The 25,144-nt window shown below is 41.2% G+C and overlaps 1 protein-coding gene across 1 annotated transcript in view; it reads right to left on the bottom strand.

Moving 5' to 3' along the window:
- Positions 1–25,144, bottom strand: part of ATP9A (ATPase phospholipid transporting 9A (putative)) — a 59,044-nt gene that overhangs the window by 32,149 nt on the left and 1,751 nt on the right. Inside the window, exons 2-9 of the mRNA XM_074156994.1 lie at positions 15,833–15,977; positions 15,388–15,501; positions 11,837–11,945; positions 4,917–4,975; positions 3,970–4,021; positions 3,310–3,404; positions 1,998–2,078; positions 584–659 (exon numbers count right to left, since the gene is read on the bottom strand). Coding sequence (XP_074013095.1) covers positions 584–659; positions 1,998–2,078; positions 3,310–3,404; positions 3,970–4,021; positions 4,917–4,975; positions 11,837–11,945; positions 15,388–15,501; positions 15,833–15,977 — 731 coding nt within the window. The remainder of the gene's footprint in view (positions 1–583; positions 660–1,997; positions 2,079–3,309; positions 3,405–3,969; positions 4,022–4,916; positions 4,976–11,836; positions 11,946–15,387; positions 15,502–15,832; positions 15,978–25,144) is intronic.

The raw sequence follows: 25,144 nt of genomic DNA, 5'->3' as shown, positions 1-25,144 counted from the left end.
TCTCTCCATTCAACAACTTTAATTCCAGAACAGAATTTCACTCCCCTCCGGCTACTGCCCTACAAACCTTGCGCAAGCATGCCGGACAGGAGAGGAACAAGGCTTTTACTTTGACAAGCTTCTACAAGAGGGCATTGATTAACCTCAGGCCTTAGGAGCTTATCATATATATAAACCAAAATCTGTCAAAGAATTTATTTTTTTCCTTTTTGAATGTATGTAAGATGAACTCAATGGAAGCACTTACCTGGAAATCTTTCATCTTAGCTTCTGTTACCAGAATCTATTTGACACCATTTCTGTTACAGATTAGGATGTCAATGCGGAGAGCAATTAAGTGCTATTCTGGTCCTAGATGCTAAAGAAGTGCCCAAAGGCCACTCCAATTCTTTCTCATCTAGGAATGTCCAAGAGGCAATTAGATGTCAGCTCAGCTCCCCAGAGGTGTTAGAACAAGTGGGAAACCTCATTCCAAATGCTAATTTCTCCAACTGACAGAGATTATTATTCCATTACAAAAAGACCTTTAAAAATTGTTAACATATTCCCTTAAAAAAAGAAATGACATATGCCTCCATCTTACCTGATGCAATCACTGTGCTGGCCCATAGAGTGTTTTCTATGCTTAAACTTTCATTCACTGGAGGGTCACTGTCCTCCTACAGCGGGATAAAAACAAACTTGTCAGTGGATGACAGTTACACAGAGGTGTTTGGAGAGGGATGCTGGGAGTGTTGGGAGAGATGGAGGATTTTCATAAACCCAGGTGAATCTCTGGTTGGGTTAAGAACACAAGAACTTCGTTGCAGTGGAGCAGAAGGGTTGCGGGGGTGGGGGGTGGAAATCTATTAAGACACCTCTGCCTGCTGAAGTTCCTCAGGAATCATAAATGAGAAAGGTATTTGTCAGCAGCCCTCCAGGGACTACAAGAAAATGTTCCCCCACTTGCCTTATGCGGTTTAATAGCATTTCTCCTGCTACTGTAAGATCTCACTGAGAACTTGTTTGGACTGCTCAGTGATGCCTGGAAAGTTGTCTGATACGCACCAGAGAACAGTTACAAGAAAGCATGAGTCCTCTTAGGCACCAAAAGATTAATTTGACATGATTGTACCCTTGCATGAGAAAGTAAATTAATGTCTGTGCAGGTTTTACACAAGAACAGCCTCCCCAAACCACTCAAACTCCTCTGCCATGCCAGCACTATTAAACCAGATTAAACCATGCCACAAAGATAATAGGCCAAACCCTACAATTTTGAACTAAAATACCAGCAGACAACTTTTAGAAAGCTTTAACTGTCTCCTATTTGTTACAAAACCATTTGTCGTCTGAAAGCTCCCCAAGGAAATTAGATGAATCACTCAAAATTTTCTTAGTCCCACTGAGAGGGGAAAAAAACCCAACCATTTGCCCCAGGTAGGCAATGCATCTTCCCAACAAGTCAAAAAACATATATTTTTTTTAACAGTGATATATCACAGTGGCTCTACGCTGCTGCCCTCTGAAATAGGGCAGATATAACTGAGTTCACATAGGTTCAATGCAATTGCAGGCAAAAAACCCAACTGACTCAGAATTAAGACTACTACTTCCTGATCTAGCTAAGATCCCGTCTTCTCACAATTAAAGGATTTTAATCCTACAGAGTCCATAGTGGTTCAGATTTCCTTCTGAACAGGCACCACAAATACATAACTACTGGTCTCTGTCTGAATATTCAGTTCTAATACCTTCAGAGTAAGGTTCTTAATCCCCAACAGCCTATAACATTGTCTCCAAGTCAAAGCTTCAATAACCATATTTTTTTTTTCAGATCTATTTCATGTATTTTATAAAGGAAAAAAAAATAAGAAAAAAAAAGGAAGAAGAGACAAGGAATGGCAAGACAGACTTCACTGCTTCTCCTGAAAAACTCTGGCATCCTGGTAGCATTCAGCAGGCTTGCATAGCAAACTCTACATATATGATTTCAAGCATATGTCAGCAAGACTCACCCTTGTGAAGGTCCCCACGAAGTTATGTATATCAATATTGGGTTCTTCTGCATATACATAGGATCGGATTTGCAGTAAGTCCTATAAAACAGACATGTTTTGGCAGACAGTTAGACAACCTCATTTTAATAATGTACAAATGTTTCTACCAAAATACTTTGAGCAAGAGTTACTTATCAAGTTAAGATAATTACTAAATCATGTTACTTACTGGAGCCCAACTGTCTAAGAGAAAATACAATGGGTGTGCCAGCTTCACTGAAGAGTATTTCTTGAACTGATACCTGAGAGACACTGGGGAGTTACTTAAATGTTGGTGCCCCATAAAAGAAATTTCAGCCTGAATAATCAAGACAGCCTAAGATATTTATTACTTCATAGCAAAGGTTTGGACTAGTCTTCCAAGGCAACCAAGGAATACCCTATCACTCAGTATTTAATTCAAGACGCCATTGTCACTAGGAACAGTTCTGTGGTGACAAGTAGATACGCCAATTCTGTGCAGTGTTTTCACTGCTGACTCCTACGCATGCACAAACTAGTGATTCCATGGAGAGAATGCCTTGCTTCAAAGCCTTTTTATAAAATAAACTTCTTGCACTTTTTACAGTTAGAACATCAATAAATCAGGTAGTCTGATACCTCCTTTTTCTTGTTTAAAAAAAAAAAAACAAAAAAACAAGAAAAACAAAACACAAACGACTTTGTGTTTTGTAGTAGCTAGAGATTTTGGGAAACAGCATGTTTGATGGCGGTTATATGCTTATATCAGATCATACAGTAGAGCTTCCATGGTGACACTCCTCCTTTCATAAAGGCGAGCAATGAGAACAGCCCCTGAAGCCTTTTCATGAAAACACATGAATTGTGTCTCTGCACATACTGCAGTGCAATGGAGCATCTGAGAAGTACCACCACCAAGGGTACCTATCCTGCAAGAGTATCTATCCTCCAGCAAGTTATTGCAACGGTCTCTGGAGAGGAAAAATAAAATAGGAGCATCCTACCATCAGCCACCTCTTACTGCCAACCCCAGTGCCTGTCTGCACAGCTTTGCAGTGACAGCCACGTGGCACAGAGACACCTTGCTTCACCTTTCCTGAAATCTTGCTTGGAGTTTGGGAAGAGCTGTTTTAGCCATATATTCTCTGTTGCCAAAGCTAATCTGCAGCATGCACTGAGCCCTGGGCAGAACAATGCTGCATTAACCTGTTTCTCAAAAGAGCCCATTAACTGAAGCACCTGAACATTTTTCAGGTAAGACAGATACACATGTTTCCCAAGTACAGTATTTTGTAGGAACGCAGCTTACAGAAGCAGTTGGCAGCCTCTGAGTACAGGTAACAGGCAGCCGCAATTTCCAGTCTGTCTCACCATCCAGCTGGTCAGTGCGAAGGAAGCAAGACCCTGTAGATTTTCAACACCAGTCAGTGCTCTTTCTAGATGTCTCAGGTACATCTATAACTCATGAAGTGGCTTCTTCAGTATCTAATGTCAAGTATCTAAACAGTATCTAATTTCAAGTAACATTTTTTAATAATATAAGAATGATATTCTTGCATCACACATTAATTTCCTTCCACTAGTCCAGAACACAGTGAGACTCTGTACTGTATCTTTAAGACACATGAACTATTCTCATTAGTCTTTTTGTTTTCTAATCCTTCTTATCAAACATTTCCTTAACCTTAACAAAGCCAACCTGAACAGTAAGTCAAATGACTTACATCTAAAACACAAATTGTTATGCAACCAGATTAATTTACTCTAGGTTCAACCATGTACATTCTTTGATTAGCAAACAAAATGAGAGAATAACATCCCGAGAAGTGGCAGTCCATAAAAGCATTTGAATTCTGTCTCTCTAAAATTTTACTATTATCTATTTCTTTCACATTTCCAAAAGATAATTTTCTCTAAACAACCAGTGAAAGGTTAATGGCTATTTTGACAATTGGTTCCAGATGTTTACCATTCTTCTCTGACGTCCTCAGGAAGATCATGTCAGCAGGGACCCGCTGGTTCTGTTAGGAGAAGAAAGGCCATTATTGTGCATATACCCCTGCACGCGTGTGCAGCCGCCTTCCACAGTCCCACCGTGACAGCAAAGGGGGTATGGAGCAGAAAGAGGATTTCTTTGTCAAACTGAAGCTTGATACTCATTTTGCTTTGAATCCTAAACTCACTTCCCTGCAGAATTCCAAGCGCAGAATAATAACTGGTGCCAGCTCCCACTGATCAGACCCACCAGCTAGGTTTACAAAAGGGCTAGTGAGTAATTCTAGAAGTACAAAGAAATTTTAAACTAATGCTGGTTTTCCTTTCAAGAAGTCCCATGCTAGCAGAAAGGATGTATCTGGAATCTACAGCTGCCATTTTTCTCTTTTTTTGTACCAAATATTTTCATATTAATGCTTTTAGAGGTCATAACTGCCTGCACAGAATGTGTGGAAAAAAAAATATCAGTGGATAAAAAAAACACACATAAACTTGTATAAAGGGGGAAATATACCTATACATACCAGTCCCTACAAACGGATCACTGTGTCTCCCAATACTTGTGTTGTTTAGCCCCGAAGCAACATTTGGATGTTGCGTTTGCATAAGGCATTTAACCTGTGTCCAACAGTCAGAGACAGGACCAGGAAGGCTTTTTATCTTGTTATAGTGCAAGTGGAAAAATTAGTTTCTAAGTGCTATCTACAGATTTGTTCTCATTTGTAAAGATGATGATGCTGTTTCAGCAGGGAGGAGGAACCCTGAAAAGTAATTAAATATTGTAAGTAGTGTTCAACACTTGAAATTCTAAGCCTATTGTAAAACAAGTATGACTTCAAAATACCTCATCTTCTATGGTCTCGCAAAAAAAAAAAAAAAAAAAAAGTACTTTACAGAGGGAAGATACACATAAAGGCTAACCTTTTCAACAATGATGAGGTCGCCTACTTGTATATTAGAGCTCTTCACCTTCACAGTGCCTGCAAAGCAAAGATACCAGTGCATTAGAGCAGCAGCAGGATAGGGCTTGTGGGTGCTGTGTGATGCACCTTACCTCCCTCCCTTCCACTTCACTATCCAGGAGAAAATGGGTAATGTTTCTATCACAAAAATTAGGCAATGCTGCCTTGTGAAGACTTACTAAGCCCACTGGTCCCACTGGGTAGAGCAGCGGGTCTCAATCTGCAAAAAGGGCTGAAAGCTTCTTGCCTAACAGCTCCAGACCTCAGCCCTGGACGCAGAACCCCCTAGACACTCTCTAGTGCCAACTTTGAAACAAGCCCTTAAACATTTCTTTTGTACTGCTTAACCCAGGAATTAAAAAATACTTTCAGCATCTGGCAGACAACAGAGCAAGACTAGGAAAATTACAACAGGGAACCATCAACTCCTGACTCCTTTTCCTCAGGTGGTTGAAAATTTAAAGCTCAACTCGTAAGCCAAGACCTAGAAGCTGTAAGTCCAATCGGCCCATCTTAAAAACCAGGCTCATTTCCTTCTGTGCTGCAGCTCTTGTATCTGGTTCAGCACTACCACCTTTCCTTTGCCTCTCAATGGACACAGCCTGAACAAGCCCTGCAGAGTACAGGTCCTGCAGAAAACATGTAAATATTTATTTCTTTGCAGCTGTCAAACATTTCCCAGTTGCTTTAAAACACGGGATTAATTTAACAATTGGCTAGTAATTTCAAATCATTAGCCAGCTCTAGATTTGGCTTCTCAGACTAACTAGTGATTTATAATCAGTTAATTTGAACCTTGCCTCTATGTGTCTGTCTGTTATATTTCAACAAAAGCCTCTTTAATCTGCTGTGATTTGAGTGGAAGTGGGGGAGGCACGTGGAGCTCACCCCGGCACGGACAACACTCCTACTGTACCTCAAAATTCATGGGCTAACTGGCCAGATAGCAGCTCAGGGGGAAAGGAGAAGGGGGAAGGGAGGGGGAATAGAAATTAGCACAAAGCACAAAGGTCACTAGGATTTTACTACTGGCAGTCCCTTCATTAGCATCCTTCTCAGGATATGCTTCAGTGTTTCTGCTCCAAATTAACAATGAAAGCCATTCTGGGCTCCCGGCAGCCTGCTGCTTTGGTGACACACTGTGTGCTTAACAACATGCTTCATCACTGCTGCTAATAAATGCAGACTTCCTTACATGCTGTAATTATTCCTACAAATTATAAGCAGTCCTGGCCCATTTCACAAATATTTCAGAGGTCTTTCACGGATTCTGGGTTTTGCCTTGAGAGAATTTAGTTTAAAAAACAAAGGGTAAACAAAATGAATGCTGGGCTAAAGACATCTCTGCCGGGGCAGGAAGCATACCGGGGATTAAGAGTCCATTACGCAGAGGCTTGAAAAGAAAAGCCGCACTCCAAGAGGATCCAAAAAAGCATCTCTGGCAGTCTTCTGTATGGGCTATACAAAGTTAGGTACTATGACACTAAAAGGGTCTGACAGATAACATCTCTTCCTCCCCTTTTAATACGGTTATTCACAAAACAACAAAAAGTGCTTTTGAATATTCTCCTGTGCAAAGGAGGGGAAAAAAACCCCCGTGTGCTCTCCCCACATGAGCATAGCAATTCCTAAAACACTGTGCAAAAAAATCTCCTGGAAGGAAAGCTGGATTTGTTTAACCATATTTTATGTATTTCTCTTAAAGATCACAAGGATTTATTTGGTGACTATCAGTATAGGAAACACTACCTGCAGGATTCAAGAATGGACATTTAGTTTTGTAGTGCTTTCCTTAACAATGTAAATTCACGCTGGAAAAGAAAAATTAACACGTGGACAAAGCTACAACGTGATGATTTCCTACCGTTATGTACATAAAAGGTTTTTTGGATCATTATTCTGAAAACAGTAATATCTGCTTTAAAGTTTTTCCAATGCAAGAAAAATCAAAGCACCTGGAGCAATTTGCCTTGTTCAACAACCCTCCCAATCTCAGCTGTTTTAAGGTAAAAGAAAGAGAGGACCTTTCTAACCAATACACATTTTTATAACGCCTGTATAAATGAGATGCCCTTTTTAGGTAGCAAAGCTAATTCTGCTCTTCCAGCCATACTCCTGGCCTCTCATGGATGACATCTCTGCAGTATGTACCATATGTCCTGCTAAGAAGGCGCGGGACCAGATGTTTCCTTTGACTCAGGACTCCCATAAAGCAACTTACTTGAATTAGTTTTATTTTGATCTTGGGAATTCTGTAATTCCTTTTTCTTTCTGTGGGGAAACTACGTCCTAAACATTAGATGTTTTCTCTTAAGAAACACACACTTAAACTAGCTAATAACACAACTGCTTCATTTCCAAATGTTGCTCTACTATTAACCTATTTTTGTAATAATAAATTACTGCTTTTATAAATGCATCTAGAAGTGCTTCCTCTAAACACACATAGCTTTATTTAGCATTTACAATGCTTCCAGATTATATTTTCAGAAGTTAATCGGAATATAAATCAGTGATTAACACAATTTAAAAAAAAATAGTCTTGATCTCCTAGTTTTTTAAAAAAGAATCAATTCTTAATATTTGATTGATATTTGTTTTTCTTTTCTGTATCCTGATTTATATATTTTTTAAAGACAAGAGAGTAAACACAATGAAATGCAAACAGTTTGCTCCAACTTCAGCTATGACCTTTGGAATTACCACCAAACCTGCAGCGTGACGGATGTACCATAAAGCAGATGAAGTATTAAATGAATTAGCCAGAAGAGATGCCTTTTTCTACTATGCGAGCACTTAAGTCAAGCTCTCACAACAGATCTGCTGAGCTTCACTAAGGTACAGATCAAAACACTTAATCTGGCATTAAAGATGAATTAAAACAAGCCAAACGCACCTGAAAAAAAAAAGGGTTGTTTGGATGTGCTGCACCAAACTTTTGGCTTTTGCAGCCTTATGCTGTATAAACTGTGGGGCAAGACTCAGAGGGTTTGGGAAAATATTGTTTTTATATGGCTGGTAAATGCCAATGATCTGTATCTTAAGTAGCACCCCGCAGTAGGAGGTCTCTTCCCATTTCTTTCTACAGAGTTTCTCTCTATTATGCAGCGTTACCCATGGAGGGGGGGCTGCGAGAGAAGAAAAACAAACCAAGAATTTGCAAGCACAGTTCTAGCTTTCTATCAAGCAGAAAGTCAGCACGCAGACTTCTGAACACAAGGCAGCTTGTAGGTTTATGAATAGGGGATTGAAATTTGATTATTTTTTATTACAATCCAAACAACTGTCCTTTAAATGGAGAGCTTTCTATTTAAAAAAAAAAAAAAAAAAAAAAAAAAAAAAGGTGCTTTCCAGAAGTCTGCTGGTTTCATCATTTTGGAACACAAATGGATCATATCAGTAGAAAGAGCAAAAAGGAGGTTTTTTGACGTTATGTAAAATAAAGGACGGCAGAAATACACTACTGTCTACTCTGCCTCATGCTGCCCTCCAAAAATATTAGTCCCTAGAATTCAGCAACCATATTCAAAATAAAATGTAATCCAAAGGGGACTCCCCCTTTTTCTCTACAACACAGCTTAGTGAATCTTAAAAAGCTTAACAAGAGAAGTGAATGAAAAAAGGTTCCACGTACAGGAGCAAAGCTGCAAATCCAAAATGCCCCCCCAAGCGTTGGGGGACCAGGCTGGTGGGTGTGCTGGAGTTGGAGAGCTGCAGCAGCTCTGCATGGGGAGTGAGGAACCGCACACAAGGAGGACGTGAGGATCTCAACTCTGGAAAGCACTGAAATCTGTCCTTATTCCTATTCAGAACTGCATATAAGCATGTGCATAAGTCTCCCCGACTTCATTCAGACCTGAGAATATATTTACATCTGTGCGGTTGTTCTGGGGAGGCCAAATTTGCAGATAGGAAAAACTATTCTCCAGCCACCTTAACAGCAGCTTAGTGCTTTAAATACTCAGGGGAAATACAAATAGCTTGGAGAAAGCTACAGCGCTCCATTTGATCCATTATAGCCAACGTTCAAGAACAGCAGTGCTCAGTGTCAAGCTTCACCTAATCTCCCCCCCAAAACACTGGCTTTTAGAGATGACACAATTGTGACATTCAAAAAAATTATATAGCAACATTTCAGAGGGCTTTTGTGTATCAGTACCCTTCTGCACTGCCCCTTTCAGTACAGGGCTGTGCCAGTATCCTAAAGCATGAACCATGCTATTGAACACACACACACAAAAACCCCAAAACAATCAAAAAAACAACAACAACAACAACAAAAAAAGAACCAGGACTGTTTGTCCAAGGCAAGTTCTACCTGGAGTTTTGTCAGCTACACTGAAAAATCAATGGTTAAGATCAGCTGTTCTCAGCTTATTTTGGTATTTGCTGCTTCTACTTCTGACCTGATGAAGGGCTTCCTTAAAAGCTTGCCTACTTTTTCTAACTGTACTAACAGACATAATAAAACAAACCAAACACTTCTCCATCCCCGCTTCGAGGTGATTCTCAGGGGTGTTAAGCTTTTAATCAGTGAAAAGGTGGACGTTCAGGTGCCCTGAAAAGCTCAACTACTGAGAGACACCAGATTCAGTGAGAGACTGAAAATTACTTTTCTCCCCAAACCACAAGTCAAATCATATGCAGTTTTCTGTGTTTTTCCTACTCTAAACAATGCTGCTAGAGAGTCTCACTCTTGTTTCAGCACCAAATTCATCTTAAATAAAGTGGCTCAAGATTTTCGGCTAGTGCCCAGCTGCCAATCCCCCTTGGTTTCTTTCACAAAATTAGAAAAGTTGAAGGATTGGGGGGAGGGAAATCATTCATGGGAAACGTAATAGCAATATGAAAAGAACTAAAGGAGAGGTCAGGCCCCTTATAGATCATTGAATAGAATCCAGAAGGCAACTCTTTTATATCTTTAAATAGATGTAGTACACCCCTCTTGGATGAGGCTTTTGTTGGTTGCCAAGCATTTTAAGTGTTGTAGTAAGAACACGTTATTAAAAGGGGATTTAATATTCAGAAACTCAAACTCCCTAGTTCGGAGTTGCCTCATAATTCCCGGCATGTGAAATACATACAGCCTTACGCAATTACGTTTAAAAAGCAGCCTTATTCTTAAAAGTGCAAGTGTTGAAAGCACCATATTTTTACTACACCTAGTTCACTGCATCTTAATTCAGGGGTATAACCTTTTATAACAAAGAAACTGGAAATGAAAAAAAAAAAAAAGATGCTTAAATTCAGTTCATTCCCTTTTTAAAAACAAAACCCTGGCCTCACCATCATTGTCACGGTATTAGGGGTAACTCCACAGTGAGGCAGCATTCTATTTTTCAAACGAGAAGTTAAATGTCTTTGTTAGGTACGGCACAGCTGTAAACAATGGCCAAAGCCAGGGATCAGACCCAGCTGAGCTGCAGCCTGGACACACTTACAAACCAGGTCTCCAAACTCCTCACAGTTGGAGAAAGGGCCTAAAGATGATGTGTACAAAAATACAAGAGAAGATATTGCCAACATTGAAGAACTAAATCAGTTCTGGCTAACAGAAAAATACAAAAGATGTGGTAACATATCACACAGTCTCTTTCAGCAAAGGACTTGTATGATGTAAGTCCCTGTCTGGTAGAACACAGAAAAAATTATGAAACTCAACCACTACTGCATGTTCAGTAAGTGATGGAACATGTCAGTATGCCAAGCAAGTTACCTTAAATTTAACACATGCACTCACAAGCTCCTTCTGTACACAGAGTACTTGTACTTAACTATGATTTGCGGTACCTGTGCTGAAAGGGTCGCCAGTCCTAGACACTAGAATACAGTCTGCCTTCACTTTCATTATTTGAATCTACCTCTGCATAACCATCTTCTGACACTTTCACAGACCTATGTTTAATTCTACTGAAGTGCTTTTGCAGATTATCTGACTGCGTAGATCCTTCTCCCTTTTTGAAGCACACATTTGTTGTTTCCATTAAAGAATATGAACTGGTAGCTTATAGGAATCCTTCTTACATCTGTCTCTCTTACCGACAGGGTCAACAAGCAAAAAACACATGCAGGGGGAAGAGAGATGCACCATTACCAAAAGTGGAAGAAAAACAATCAAAGAAATCGCCAAACAACATATCACTTCTACTATAGCTTCATTCTTGTTTTCTTCCTACTATGTTGTTTGCTGTATCTGCCTCTCCCTTCCTTCATCCATGCAACATTATGGAGTACTTCTCTCACGTCACAGCTTTGCAGGAAGGAAAACACATTTCCCTTCTGGAAACATCCACCTCCACAACCTAGAGCAATTCAGGTCCCATTTCATTTTCTTTGGTAACTTCAATCCACCAAAAAGGGACAATACACTGGGGAAGAAATTTTGCCCTACACTGGAGTTCGGAGCAAGCAGGGTTTAAAAACATCACATCAGTTGCTTGGAAGCTCACCCCTGCCTGGTGCTGGCTGCAGTGAACTCCCAGCCCACCACGCAGGCTCCTGTGCGTGAAAATGCACTGACTGCCTGCTCCCCACACTTCGGGTCACCAAGATGATGCTCTGAAGTTATCTGAGGCAATTAACCTCCCCCAAACCCCTGCATTAGCTGTGCATCTCCCTGGGAAACCCTCAGAAAAGCCCAGCATCCACCACAGTCTGGCAAGGAGCCATCCATGAGAAGCCACCCGGCCCCCTGAGGCCCCCACAGCGGCAGGAGCAGTGGCGTGGCCACGAAGCCACGTGCCTGCGAGCCCATAACCCCCTCCCCATTCCTTGAACTCTGCTTCTCCGACTGTCAGCAGTGTTTGATTGAGTTGCAACCCCTGGTGCTGCGGCAGCCGTGCCAGGATGCAGCGGGCGCGCTGGAGCCGCCGAGCTGACCTCTCGCTGTGAGCTTGCTGTAGATCTGCGAGTTCACTTCCTTGTCGCGCATGTAACATCTGATCTCCTCCGCGGCCTCTCGGATGACGGTAACAGCGAGCACAAATCCCTAAAAGGAGCACGGAGGGGGGAGAAAGAATGGATGAAAAGGTCAGGCAAAACCACATCTGCCTCTAATAAGAGCAATATTTATCAGTATCAATGCCAACAATCTGCATTTCCTTATTCTATCTTCTCTCACTAAATCATTATAGTGATTTTAAGCGCTGCTGTGCAGAACTCCCAATAGCGAACTGACAACAGACTTGTTGCTTAAAAAAATATGGTTGTTTCTCAGCTTTATGTGATCCTCTGCCAGTACCTCCCCAAGCAAATCTTTGTAAAGCTTATCTGAAGAGTGTAAATAACACATTTCATCTCATTTCACAGGTGAGTAACCAAGACTGAGAGAGGTTACGGAAAAGTCCAGTGTAAAACAGGATCCCGCAAATCTCAGTACTCCCTCCACCACAGAGCCATCCAAGTTAGCTCCCCTAATCTGGGACATTTCTTTATATAGAAATCTATAAAGAAATTTATATAACCACTTTTTTATATATACCAATATATAATGCGTGCGTATTCATGTGTATGTACACACACACTCAACCTACACAAATAAGCACTCTGAATATATTAATGTGATCTACTCATGGTATAATTACAAATTTGTCTGATTAGGGTTTCAGTCCTACTTTTCCGGGGATATGAGCAGTCATTTCATTTCCCCTTGTCATGAGAAAAATGCCCACATTACATGCTTCACTATATAAAAAAATAACTAAATTAATGCAAAACAATTCTTTATGGGGTTAGTACCCCAAAGCCATTTTTTTATTAGGCACTATTCAGCTCAGACTCACTGAACTGTTAGAACACTCCTCATCCATTACAGAAGAAAAATAACTTTTTACAGCCTGTACTCTTGAAAATTGCAACCATGTACTGATTATCTCTGTCAGTAAGAAACTTCATATTTTAAGAAAGGGGCAGGGTGATGTTAGAAACTGAGTTACATGAAAAACACACAAAGTATCTGTAAATATCCACCTACCCAAACAGGAGATTTTGCCACTGGATTTCAATTTCCAACTTTAGATAACCTCATTTTTAGAAAGAATGGCTATGCATGCACCTCCAAAATCTGTGTTGCTAAGCTGGGCACAAAGAACTTGTGAACCTGAACTCCGCAATCACCTCAGGAAAGTCTTGCTGTGGAGCATTGCTAACAGTACCCAACACACTAACAATTTAATTTCTCACCTTTTTTTAAACAAAGAGAAATGATGAAGAATGACTTAAGAGCAACTAAGACGGAAGGAGGGCAATTTCTTTCATTATTAAAATACTGAGGCACGCTTCACCTGCCAGCTCTCACAATCTTATAATAAAACTAAATATTACCTATTTCTAGTATATACATATGCATTTAAATGCATGACCTAGATTAATTAATATGGCTTGAAATGCAATGTAGTACGTTTCTGCAGTATTTGAAAATGCAGACACCTGAAGAGACCCAAGGATGGGCAATTACTTTTTTTAAAAATGCCTGTATTAAATCCTGTATTTACAAATGTTGAAAGTAAGAAGCCATAAAAATAGTATTTTCAGAGAAGTGTTTCACCCCTCAGCGTTCAGGACCATAATCATGGAAGATCACTTTCCCATAGCCAACAAATCAAGAAAAGAATGAACATTTCTCTCCTATTTAAAAGTGGCATTTGTGAATTTGGCTAGAAATTCCTACCTGCTTTCCAAAATAAAATAAAAAAGCATGTTATTTTCAACTTCTGTTTCAACTGTTTGAAAAGTCTTCAAATAATCACCCCAAAATATTCCCACATGTGCCGACTCACTGTGTCATCTCATATGTCATTCCATCCCCAACACTTGTACTAGCAGCCAGTAATGAACAAAGACCTTTCTTATCCGGCTTTCTGGTAGCTCATATGCCAAATTCTAATTGCTCACCTGGCACAGACAAGTCACAACTGCCTATACAAAACCCAGAAAGAGAGACCCTCTGGGTGCATGTATACTTTATTTATAGGACAAGATCTTATGAAACTAGCATTAGATTCATACAGCAAATACAATACAGTACACACTCGAGAGAAAGAATTCAGTGAGATCCAGGCTTTAATACAAACAGAATTTTAGCAGCGATGTCCCAAAGCTGCCCCTTTCACTTCTTTCTGGCTTTTACTAGGAATTTCACTGTGCTGAAAGTCTAAAAGGCAGGAAATTTCCTTTGCCCCTCCTCAGCTCCCTCAATAGAGCCGTGAATTTTTACCACCGCCGTTTCTCAAATTAGTGTACAAGCACTTCAAAAGATTTCTGTGCTTTTTAAATCAATTTTCAATTGGTTTTGTGTCATTTGTTTAGTCAAAATGATGTCTATCCATGGAGATTTTCAAAACTCAGGTAGATGAGTTAAATCAACCTAAGTTTAAAGAAAGCCTTGCTTTAAACAGTTGGACCAGATGTCCCTCTGAACCAAAAAAAAATTCTACAGTACTATGAGCTGAAGTGCAGCAGAGAAGTTATTCATATAGAAAGAGAAATAATAGTTTTACTGGGATAAAAGAAAAAAATATATAGGTACGTATATTTAAGCATTTAAGCAGTTATAACTGGCTCATGCAGTGCATTTTAGAGATTTAACAAGCCCATTTAAGCAACTATTCCTCTTTCTGTCTTTTGACAGCACTGTTTCAAAACTGATTATTATTGATTTCCTTTGATTGCAAGTGAAACACATGGCTATCAAAACAAGAGGGCAAATAATTTATAGGAAGGAAAGAGTATCTGCACCTTGAGTGAGTGTGAATGAGTGTGTGTGAATATGCCTCTATATATTGATTTTTATACGTGGGAGGTTTGTGCGGGGGTGTTTCTCCGTAAAAAACAAATGAAAAAACAATATGATTACACTATGAAGCAGCCTGTTGACCTATCCCGAGGCCACAGGTCAAACTGTTTGGCAGGGGAGCATAATTTGCCATCATTGCGCATATGGCCTCTCATTAAGGTCACTCCTGAAAGGTGCCCTTTGGTCCTTCACTGCAGTTGCCAGGACGGGCTGGGCTCCTGCAAGCACTGGCCCTTGTGAGATCAACCCACACACCCTCTCCATAGGCATACTGTATGTTCAGCTGTGAACAACATACACATTGCTCCAGCCTCCATTCATTTCCTCATGTTATACATGAAGCCCTACTGCCCTTGCAGACACTGCGACCAGTGGCAAGAGCTCTGTGCCTGTTAACGTCCCACAGATGAACAAGTTGGGGGCAGTCTCTCTCACATTCTTGCCAAACCTCTACAAAATAAAGCTTAAGGCCAGAAGAGGCATCCATGCTACAACATGTATAGAGCTGGCCTGAAGAAGCTAACAAAAGCTAACAAAATTATTTACAGTGCAAACGTATGCTGTAGAGAAAAGGCAGTAAAAGAAATTTCATCAAAAATGAAACTTTCTTGAATAAATAAACCTCTAAGTTACCTACCAGAGGAACCCAGTATGTGTAAAGTGCGCCAAGCCTCATTTCAACGACAAATTGAGAGCAGGCCAAAAGCAAGAAATAAAGGTTGAAGAAGTATTTGAACTGGTTAAACAACACCTGAAAAAAAAAAAAAAAAATGAAGAGGGAGGAGATTAATGGAGTTCAGAAGTTACACATATCGAACCAACCACCAGAAACATTTTTTCATGCTCCTCTAGTGTCTAAATGCTACCTTAGGGCAGTCTTAAAGTAGTCCTGAACACGCAGGACAGATCCATGTCTGGTCTACTGCTGCCCTAAGGTAGCCTTTGCAGGAGGCCCACCAAACACAAGCCAAACATTAATCATTTTCTCCAGCTCCAGGTTCTGCACCTATCTACTGTAAAACCACTGAAATAGGGGAAAGCATTGAGGTGGGATGATGAAAAGCAACTTTCTTCACACTCACCCCAGGGAGAAATGTAAAAAAGTTGTATTTCTGATTGTTGATCACATTGCGAGGGTATCTCTGGTCTCTCTTCTCTGGATGGCCAAGCCAAACAGTACGAGGCCTTGGGTCTCTCCTCCCGCAGCATCTTAAGCACTCGCAACACCTACAGTATGAACATTAATTAATAAATGAGTTAATTTTTAACACATTTCTATGACACACACGTGCACCCCAGACACTCTCTGCCAGCCAGGCAGAAGAGCTGAGCATCATTTCTTCATCTGTCACTCCCCACCTCTCATCTGTCAATTATCCAGTATATTATGAGCATCTTAAAACCCAGAGCTTAACTTTCTACCAAATACAGACACTCCATCTGCTACAGCCCACCGCAGACCTGGCTTGCAGTCCACCGAACTATGAGCAAACATCTCGTACGGTGTTGAAGCTGTAACTAAAACATCATGCAACCACACTTTCAAAGTTGGGCAGGCCTGCAGCAGAGCTAGAAACGTGCCTGCAGTAACGAGGGCTGGGGAGGCTCCTCGCTTGGCCGTCAAGAAAACAATGCATGGAGAAGCGTGGACCAAGCTCATCACCACGCTGAGACAGTGCCGGCTGCTGGGAGAGCTTCAGGAAGCAAGGAGGTGTGGGGTACAAGCAGATAGGTCTCCTTGCACTGATCCTGGATTGCAGGTTTTATGCCAGAAAGCTCCGTGAAAAAAAAAAAAAAAAAAAAAAAAATGTAATTGGTGCTTTCTATTATGTCTTCTGTTTCCTTGTTGGCGTATGCAAACTCCCTCAAAAGGGGCTTTCCCTTAACTGAACTTAAAACATGAATGCATGTATGTAAAGAAATCTCATGTCCTAAAGAAAAGAAGAGATGGAGACAGACAGAGATTCTCCTTCCCTGCAACCCCTGCTTCACAGAAATTTATACGGTTTTTAACATATGAATTTAATATTTGCATATTTGAATTTTTGCACTTTAAAACAGTCTTGCCAAGAAATAATAATCTATAATCCTCTAAAAATGAAACCGCAAGAGGAATCTGAAAATAGACGCTAAATGATTACTGATTTTATTTTTATACTGTATTACAGCCTTTAGCTCTGTTTATGTTAATGGCAAATTGTATGGTAACTACCAACGAATAATACACATTCTCATTGACTGAGAACACGCACTGCAGATCCAGCTACACAGTCTCAGTTTGTTACTGTAGCCGGAGTGATCCATATTCTCAGCTCTTCAGCACCACCGCGGAGGCTGAGAGTTTGGGCAGCCCAGACCAACACCCGGACCACAAACCTGAGCTGACACAGAAACCACTGCAGGGATTTAAGTTCATCCTATTTTCAATCAGATTACTACAAATGTTTTTCCTGCATTTTTGTCTACTTTGTAAGCAGTGTCTGTTCCTGTTCCATTAAATATTGTCGTGTTTCAATTATCCAGCACAATTACTTTTGGATCTTGCAATGCCAGTTTTCTAAAAATTGTTCAAAATAAATAAAATATGAACACATCAGCATGCTGATTTTTTACTTTTTCAACTCAGGCTTACATTAAAGCTGTTTATTTAAGTTCGTTCCTGGCTTCTGCTAGAAGTTACAGGGGAATTCAGGAAAGTCACATCAACTTCACTAAAACTGATATGGTTCCTAAAGGATTCTCTCTTTTCTCCGGGGAGATGTTTAAAGTCCAGGGTAGGAGACATGAGTTCAGCTAGATGGAACCAGCACACCTCCCTCACCTCCCCTCACGGAGGGTCCCCTCAGCAGCCATGGCCCAGACAGGCCCCAACCTCTCCCCGTTGCTGTCAGGGAGCTCTGGACCCACCAGAGTCAATAAAGAAATCCCAGTGATAGCACATTGCGCCTATATTTGAAATTACCCAGGTTAAAATCTCCTCCAGCACACAGCTGGGTGTCATACACAACAAAACTGTATTCCCTCTTTTGGAAACCACCGTGCTGCCTACAAACTTCAGGCTAGAGGCTGCTTTTCTCAACTCAAAGACCCCAGGATGAGGTGACAGGAAACACTCTCTAGAAAAACACGGAGGATTAACATGTAATTCGTTAAGCAACGCTAACAACAGAGAACCACAACTTTCTCTCCACAGGCTGGAGCCTGCCTGCCCCAGTCCCCAGGCCGGCCGCCATCAATGTGAGGTGCCTCACAGAACTTCACCTCAGCCAGCCCAAACAGGCCACAGTGAATAAAACCTCGCGCTGCTCGACGTAACGAATCCTTAATTGCAGCAATGAATCACACAGAGCACTGGTTACTTCGTGGGAGATGCAAGGACTTATCAGGGTTCCCTCTTGTACCTTGCAAAAGCCTCTCTGTTCAAAATTGCGGCATTGTATCCTCCCAAACCCCAAAAGGGTCATTTTTCTGTTGTCGCTGCTTCTTACTGAAAGCCAATCTCTTCTCAATCCCTCTTGTTCCTTTCAAAACAGCCCTATTGAATGTCATTGATATTTGGGAAAGCCAGTATCAGCCAGACCGATAACTAAAAGCTTCGGAGCTCTTACAAACATCTTTCCAGAAACCACCGCTGAGATCTGCTCTTGAATCACAGCATTCTGCTGCAAATGTTTAGTTAAATACATGCTTAATCAAAATAAATAACTATTTAAGGAAGTAAACAAAGCACTCGGCCCCTGAAGGCACTGCTTTGCCAGAAGATGCATGCAGCATGATGAACAGAGTTTACAACTCACCACGCAAAAGGTGGCTTTCCACAAAGATACCATGTTTTATGCCTTGCTGGATGCAAACAAACTGAAGGAAGTGTTATCAGTTGAGTCAGTTCCTTCAGTATATAAGAGGAATAAATTCAGCTTTGCTTCCAAAAGTAAAGAAAAGGTGTCACCATGGGATTCACTGCTCCATGAGCAGGCGTAGACATTAGCTTCACAAGGCTGACTTGCAAGATAATTTCTCACAAGCTTTTAAAACTAGACAAAAGGATTTTTGCATAATCAAATTACTTTGACATTATTATATTTCATGAAGAGTGGCAGATGAGCCCTGAAAAGGTGGATTTTCTCTAGTCTGTACTCAAGAACAACAGAAGCCGTAAGCGCACAGGTGCCACCCAAACACAGGAGAGAAGGTTTTCTTGCTAAAGCAGCTTTCAGACAGAAATGCTGAGAAGATAGCAGAGCACCCACACATCGGTAGTGAAGGAACATGAAATCACAAATTTCGGATGGTGCCAAATAGTCTCTTACCAGCTCCATGCAAGTCAAACTCTCCGTTCCAAAACCAGAGTACTTGTAAGGTTCCCCAATTTCAGGAACAATCTCATTGCTTTCACCTACACACATTTATCACTGACCACGTAGAGGTCAGCATTAGCAAAGCCTCAGTAGTTGTCAACTCTGACTTGCAAACTTAATTTGCTGAAGAAGAGAAAGTTAGGAGAATGCAGGAAAATCTGACAGAAAAACCACAGTGGGTGATGCAAACTGGTCAAAACCCTGACAGCAACGCACACCTAGATCAAATCACTGGAATAAAATAATTGGAGATGCTTTCCTGTTCAAGTATGTACAAGAGACATCTGACTAAATGTAACCGACTTGAAAAAGTTACTCTTGCCCCTGAAACTATCAATTTTGGTAAAAAAAAAAATAATAATTTACAAACTTTTTTTTTCTTGTTAAGAAAAACTAACTAGTAGATCTTTCTTCTCCATATGGTTGTATATATCCACATCTGAAAGGCAGTTCCAAGACGATACAAACTGTCAAGTTGGTATTAAATTCATAAACTCTACTTCAGAAGTACATTTTCTTAGCTTGGTAACTTTTAATCGCAGTTTTCTTTTGTGTTTGCAGATGAAGACCCAAGACAAACAGTCACTTGTATCCAAAATAAATTTTAATGGAAAGTAGTGAAAATGGTGGTACAGATATGGTCTATGGAAAAATAATGGAGAAAACCACACAAGATTAGCCTTGATTCCATGTTTTAATGACTGTGAATCCAGAATGACCTCTATAATAAAGCTCCAAATAAGAGGCTTTGCCCAAGGAGCAAACCTGCTGTCCATACACCCCGTTTCATCACAACGTGCTTCCCAGTTACAGAGTCAGTTGGTCCTTGCAATCAGACATCTGAAACTAGTTAGCTTTGTTTATTTTTTTAGGCTGGGCCTCTTCCAGGGATTGTACTCAACAGCAAAAATACCTATACACCTATATCATAATATTTACAAGAGGATAAGGCTCAAAGAAGGTACTACTTAGTGCCCTCTATTAGATTAATAGAGGGTACTTAGTTCCCTTACTAGCTTAATAATTTTTTTACTTGTGCTCTTAATATTTTTTTTTTCTTTTACAAAGTAAAATTCACCAATACGCTCCAAAGAACTTTCCAAATACCTGGGCAGATCTTCAAACCGATACGTAAATCCCCAACGCAGACCACTTTAATAAGTTCGATGACTTATCAGCATTTTTTTGTAAGGGTATCAGAAAACGGAAAACGAACCCCACAAACTAAGCACAACATTTCACCTTAAGATGAGTGCGCTATGACCAACTGTTTACATACAATTATATTGCTTTTAGTCTTTTCCAAATAACTACGAATTCACTACTCTGAATGCTAACACCAAGCACCGCGAAACTGCTTATGCTCGTGCTTTTCCAAATGAGGTGGCAGCCCCCAATACTGACAGCACCTACAAAGGCAGGGAAGTAGAAGGCAATTTCAGAGAAGTGAAATTACCCAAAATTTAGCACATGTTTTGTAATTAAAGCCATGACCTCTCATACCGTTCCCACCGCAAAGATACTTGTTGCTGTTAAGAATGTAAATTTACAAATGCTGTGTTACTACCAGATTTGTGAATCAATCTAAAAATAATGCAGTTCCAAGTATAGGCAAGAAAGGGCATAGGAGAATCTGCTGTGTAAAAATAACAGTTTTGTGAAATTCCTGCCCGGATGGAGTCACAGTTTTCGCAACCTCCTGAATTACAGGGAAAGCAAACTGAAAACCTAATTAGACAAACAAAAGAAAAACTTCCTGCCTAGCAAGTTTCTGAAAGCGATTATCAGTAGTATCAATGCTCAAGCAAAGAATATCCAGCATTTCTACTAATAAGTCTCCCACATAGCCTTTTAGCACGAGGTTTCTATGTCACGTAAAGGAATTCATTAAGGGAAAAAAATGTCCAACCAAGGAACAGAATACTACAACTGGCAATAACAGAGCGGCAGGTTGCGACACTTTAACTGGGGAGGTTTATCAGCGCTCAGGAATCCCATTACGTCAGTGACTTCAAGCCTCCTCCAGAGCCTGGAGCGCTCAGCAAGGAACTCCTGCACCAGTGCCTGAAAAATCAGCAAATGCTGATTTTTATCCCATATACATTCAAAGATCCCCCAAGAGTTTTTGCTATGAAGGCACACAGTCAACCCCAGTGCTGGCATTTAACTCTCACCTATTCTGTGACCTTGTGTTTCCCCCTCTTGTCCCACAGACCACCCAGCACACTGCCTGCGCTCTGCTGGGTGCGCACGGAGCAGAAATCCACAATCCAAACCCCGGGTCAGCAGGAATGTTCAGTGGCGACGGTCACCTCTGCACACTAATTGCGCAAGTGCCCATGGCTTGTTGAAATAAGTTAGAAAATGAGCTTTTGGTAACACAGACATTTCTCAAGCACTGTGCTCGTTCTTATAGGCAGATGTTTATCCTGCCCCCCAAAGATATTAAATTGTAATAATTTTTTTTTTTTTTAAACTTTTTGATGATGTCTTAAACTTCATTAAGGAAGAATACATTACTAAGCTCATTAGCTTTGCTTTAAAATCTTCTATATGACATCTGTGATCCTTACAAAGTGCTTTACACAGCCAGGAGCAGCTGCAACGACAGATCGTGTTTTAATCGACTAACGGCAGGTCTCATTGACCCACCGGGGTCACGTGCAGACGGGACGGTTTCACTACCTGAGCCCTTTCTGTCCCATATGTGCCGATGTAGCAACACACCCGTGTGTGTGAGTACACACGGGTCTCCACAGGTACTTTCGTTACTGCACCAGGTTGTGTTGGCACAACACCCGGTGTGACACTGGTGAAAGCCCGGCACCCACTGGCACTGCACGGCTGCTGCCCACTCATAGCAGCCAAAGCAAAAGCCCCCAAAGCTGCCAAGGACTTGTACTGCAGTGAGAGAGAGTCACTCCTAGGGTAAAAAGTCCTGGGCCATGACGCTAAATATCTGACTTGGGATGCCTGCATGCTGGGATGACAAAACACAACTCGTACCGAGAGCAAAAGGGAAAGGTGTCGCAGAAGGATAGGTGGTGAGCCTGACAATGAACGTTTCAGACAGTCTCCTGTTCCCTTTCTTCTCCTCTGGAAGCTGAATAATCTTAACCCCGAAAAAAACACTGTGACAAATCCATTCAGTTGGGTACCAGAAACAAAGTGCTCTGAGCACACGCAAACAAGTACACAAATAAGTACACAAACGTGCTTTCAGATTATCCTGGTGCTCATTAAATAAGAAGTCCTTTTGACTGGGGCTATCAGCTTTTTCTGGTTCCTTTACTATCCTTTACTTGTTCCTCCATGAAACAAATTTTACAGGTATTGCACAGTTCTGTGATCTACTGTTTCTTTGGATACCATCCTTATTTTGGGGTATCAAGCCTAAAAACCTGGATGACGAGGGAAGGGGCTGCTCAGGCCATCACATTACTCCAAAGTTTTCTGCTCAGGGCAAGGTCAGTGTCACTGGAGGAAGTCGGCTGTTTCTGGCAGGAGAGAACTATTGACATTATTAGGAATCATAAAATACTTTCCATCAGGAAATCAGAAGACCACGTCCTTGAAAGGGAATGAAAGATTGTTTAGAAAAACAGCTGAAGGTTTACATTGCTGCTTAGAGATAAAATTAGCATGCGCTTTCCAGGAATGGGAATCACAAAGTTACGGAAGTGTGAGCAGTTTTCTACAGAAGTTTAGGAATACACATTCCTAAACATTTCTCCTTCTCTGTTTTGCAACTGAAGCATTGAAGAACAGTACTGCAATAGCCTCTGAAGTACAGTAAACTAGCAAGTCACTGTACACCATGAACTTTTAAAAATTATCTTAAAGAGAGAACATGAATAATATATGAAAACAACTTACATGGGGAAGCTTATACAGCACTATGGTGTTCACGTTTTAAATAATAACTTGGCAAAAATAATAATAAAAACCAAACAAATCCCTAAATAAAGCCACAACCCCTCGAAAGCATTGCTTTAAACGTGAACTGCATCCGAAACTTTGAGTCCTCTGAGTGATATGGCCCTTAATCTGTACAGGGATCTACAGGAACGGGGAGGTAGTGAAGAGCACAAGGTCTAATGTGTACTTCACTTGGGAGGATATTTGTTTACAAAAACACATTCTTAGGGATGACGTAAGACGCAGTAACATGACAGACTGACTGTCAGATGCCAGATGAACGGCCATTACCAAGAAGCAGTTTTTATTTAGAAACACAGCAAGTTTGATGAAGGAGTATTAGAGAGAGCAAATGAAAATTGCTTTGAAAACAAACCGAATGGAAAAGAAGTGCGACATTTGTCTAATACTGGGGTAGTATTTATCAAATTAGTGCTGAAGTTAATCAACACATTTAATCACTTCTACAACGGCACATTTCTCAGATGATGTTTCTGTTTTTCTCACAGGCTGCACTGTTAAGTTCTTGGCACCTTTAATATACAAACCAACCTTCCACATTTCATTTTTTTAAAAGCATATAAAGAATTTTCCATTGATTAAAAAAAAAAAAAAAAAGCCATGCGCTTTTCCATTGATAAAAAAAAAAAAAAGAGGTGTGCGCAACCACCCAGCCCCTTTTCTGCACCTCCAGAGGATTCAAACATTCCCGTCTCAGAGCACGTGACGGTGCAGCTGGGGAGGTTTGGGAGGGGGCCAGGAGCACTGTCATTCCTGCAGCCCACCCCTGCCCATGTGCCAAGGCCACTGGGCAAACCAGCCCGGCTGTGGGCAACCAGCCCAGCCCTACACGCGATGAGGCACACCCACACGCAGGCAGACGGAGGGCAGGAGCTCCCATCCCTCTCTGTTGACTTTTAAATGGAATTTGCTGTTTTAAATAGAGCCAAAGAGTACACACACATGTACAATGGAATGGCCGCATGAAATGTTCCTGTGAAGCTCCTCCTTCCCCGTCTCGTTCCCCATTCTTCCTCCCACATTTCTGGATCAAGGCCTTTCCACGTTGCAGAGAGGCAGCAGGAGCACAGCAGTTTGCTGGTTTCAAAAAAATGCCTTGCAGGATTGTGGACTGAGACCATAAGCTATTTAGGGAAAAACTTGTGTCATGCAGTGAACGGAGCATCTGGGGTGCTTCAGGAATTGCAGCTCCCTTCCCGGCAGAGCTCAGCCCCTGGGAAGCTCAGACTCCCTAGCCATTCCACCAACAGCCCCGCTGCAGCTAATGCCACCCCTCCCTCCATACTGGCACATACCTCATAGTGGTTCTCAGAGTGCTGCAGAGCATTTGGGAGAATACGGCTGAATTCAAGGCATACGGCTGCAGAATTTAGAGCTTAGCCTTTGATTGCAACAAGGCAGATCCACACTAAAATAATGCTCAGGAGCCGATAACCACTTCTCCCACTGGTTTATTAAGCACATGGTTTCTCTTTGACACACATCTCAGCAGCCTGTGCCATCATTCATCTCTGCGAGGCTACTGTGCGAGTTCCTCCCTGGCTTCCCTTCAAAGGAAGCACTGGAGACTGAAGCTGTAATGAAAGCCTTGCTTGAATGACACCTGCCCTTTTCTGCCTACAGGAGAATTAGGCATTTCTTACTTGTTTGTTAACATACACGAAGATTTGTATGAAGTCATTCAGTACATGAACAGAAATCTGGTCTCCATTCCAGAAGACCCCATGGACAAAACCTCTGCCTGAAAACTTGCCCCCACTGATGCAAGGAAACCCCCGCAGTAGAAACTGCAGTCAGGGCTATGCTAAGGTGAAGTCTTTCAATTCTTGCTTATCCCTGGATTTTCATATATATCAGGGAAGATGACAGGGAAGTGCTTTTGTCTGGGTTTTTCTCAGAGGGAACACAAGAAAGAAGGTCTCGATTACGGCTTAGGATTCCCAGGACTCCATTCTGGATGTGACATCTGGGACCCTCCCTGACTTATTGGCTGATTTCTCCTTTGATTTATGATGCTGCTTTGGATTTGCTGGACTTAAATGCTTTGTTATCCACCCTGTCATTCAATCAAATTGCTAACACATCACAGGCTATTTT

Source organism: Numenius arquata, chromosome 12, assembly GCF_964106895.1.
Source record: "Numenius arquata chromosome 12, bNumArq3.hap1.1, whole genome shotgun sequence".
Classification (NCBI taxonomy): domain Eukaryota; kingdom Metazoa; phylum Chordata; class Aves; order Charadriiformes; family Scolopacidae; genus Numenius; species Numenius arquata.
The sequence above is the reverse complement of the archived record's forward strand: the minus strand, read 5'-3'. Positions and strand labels throughout refer to the sequence as shown.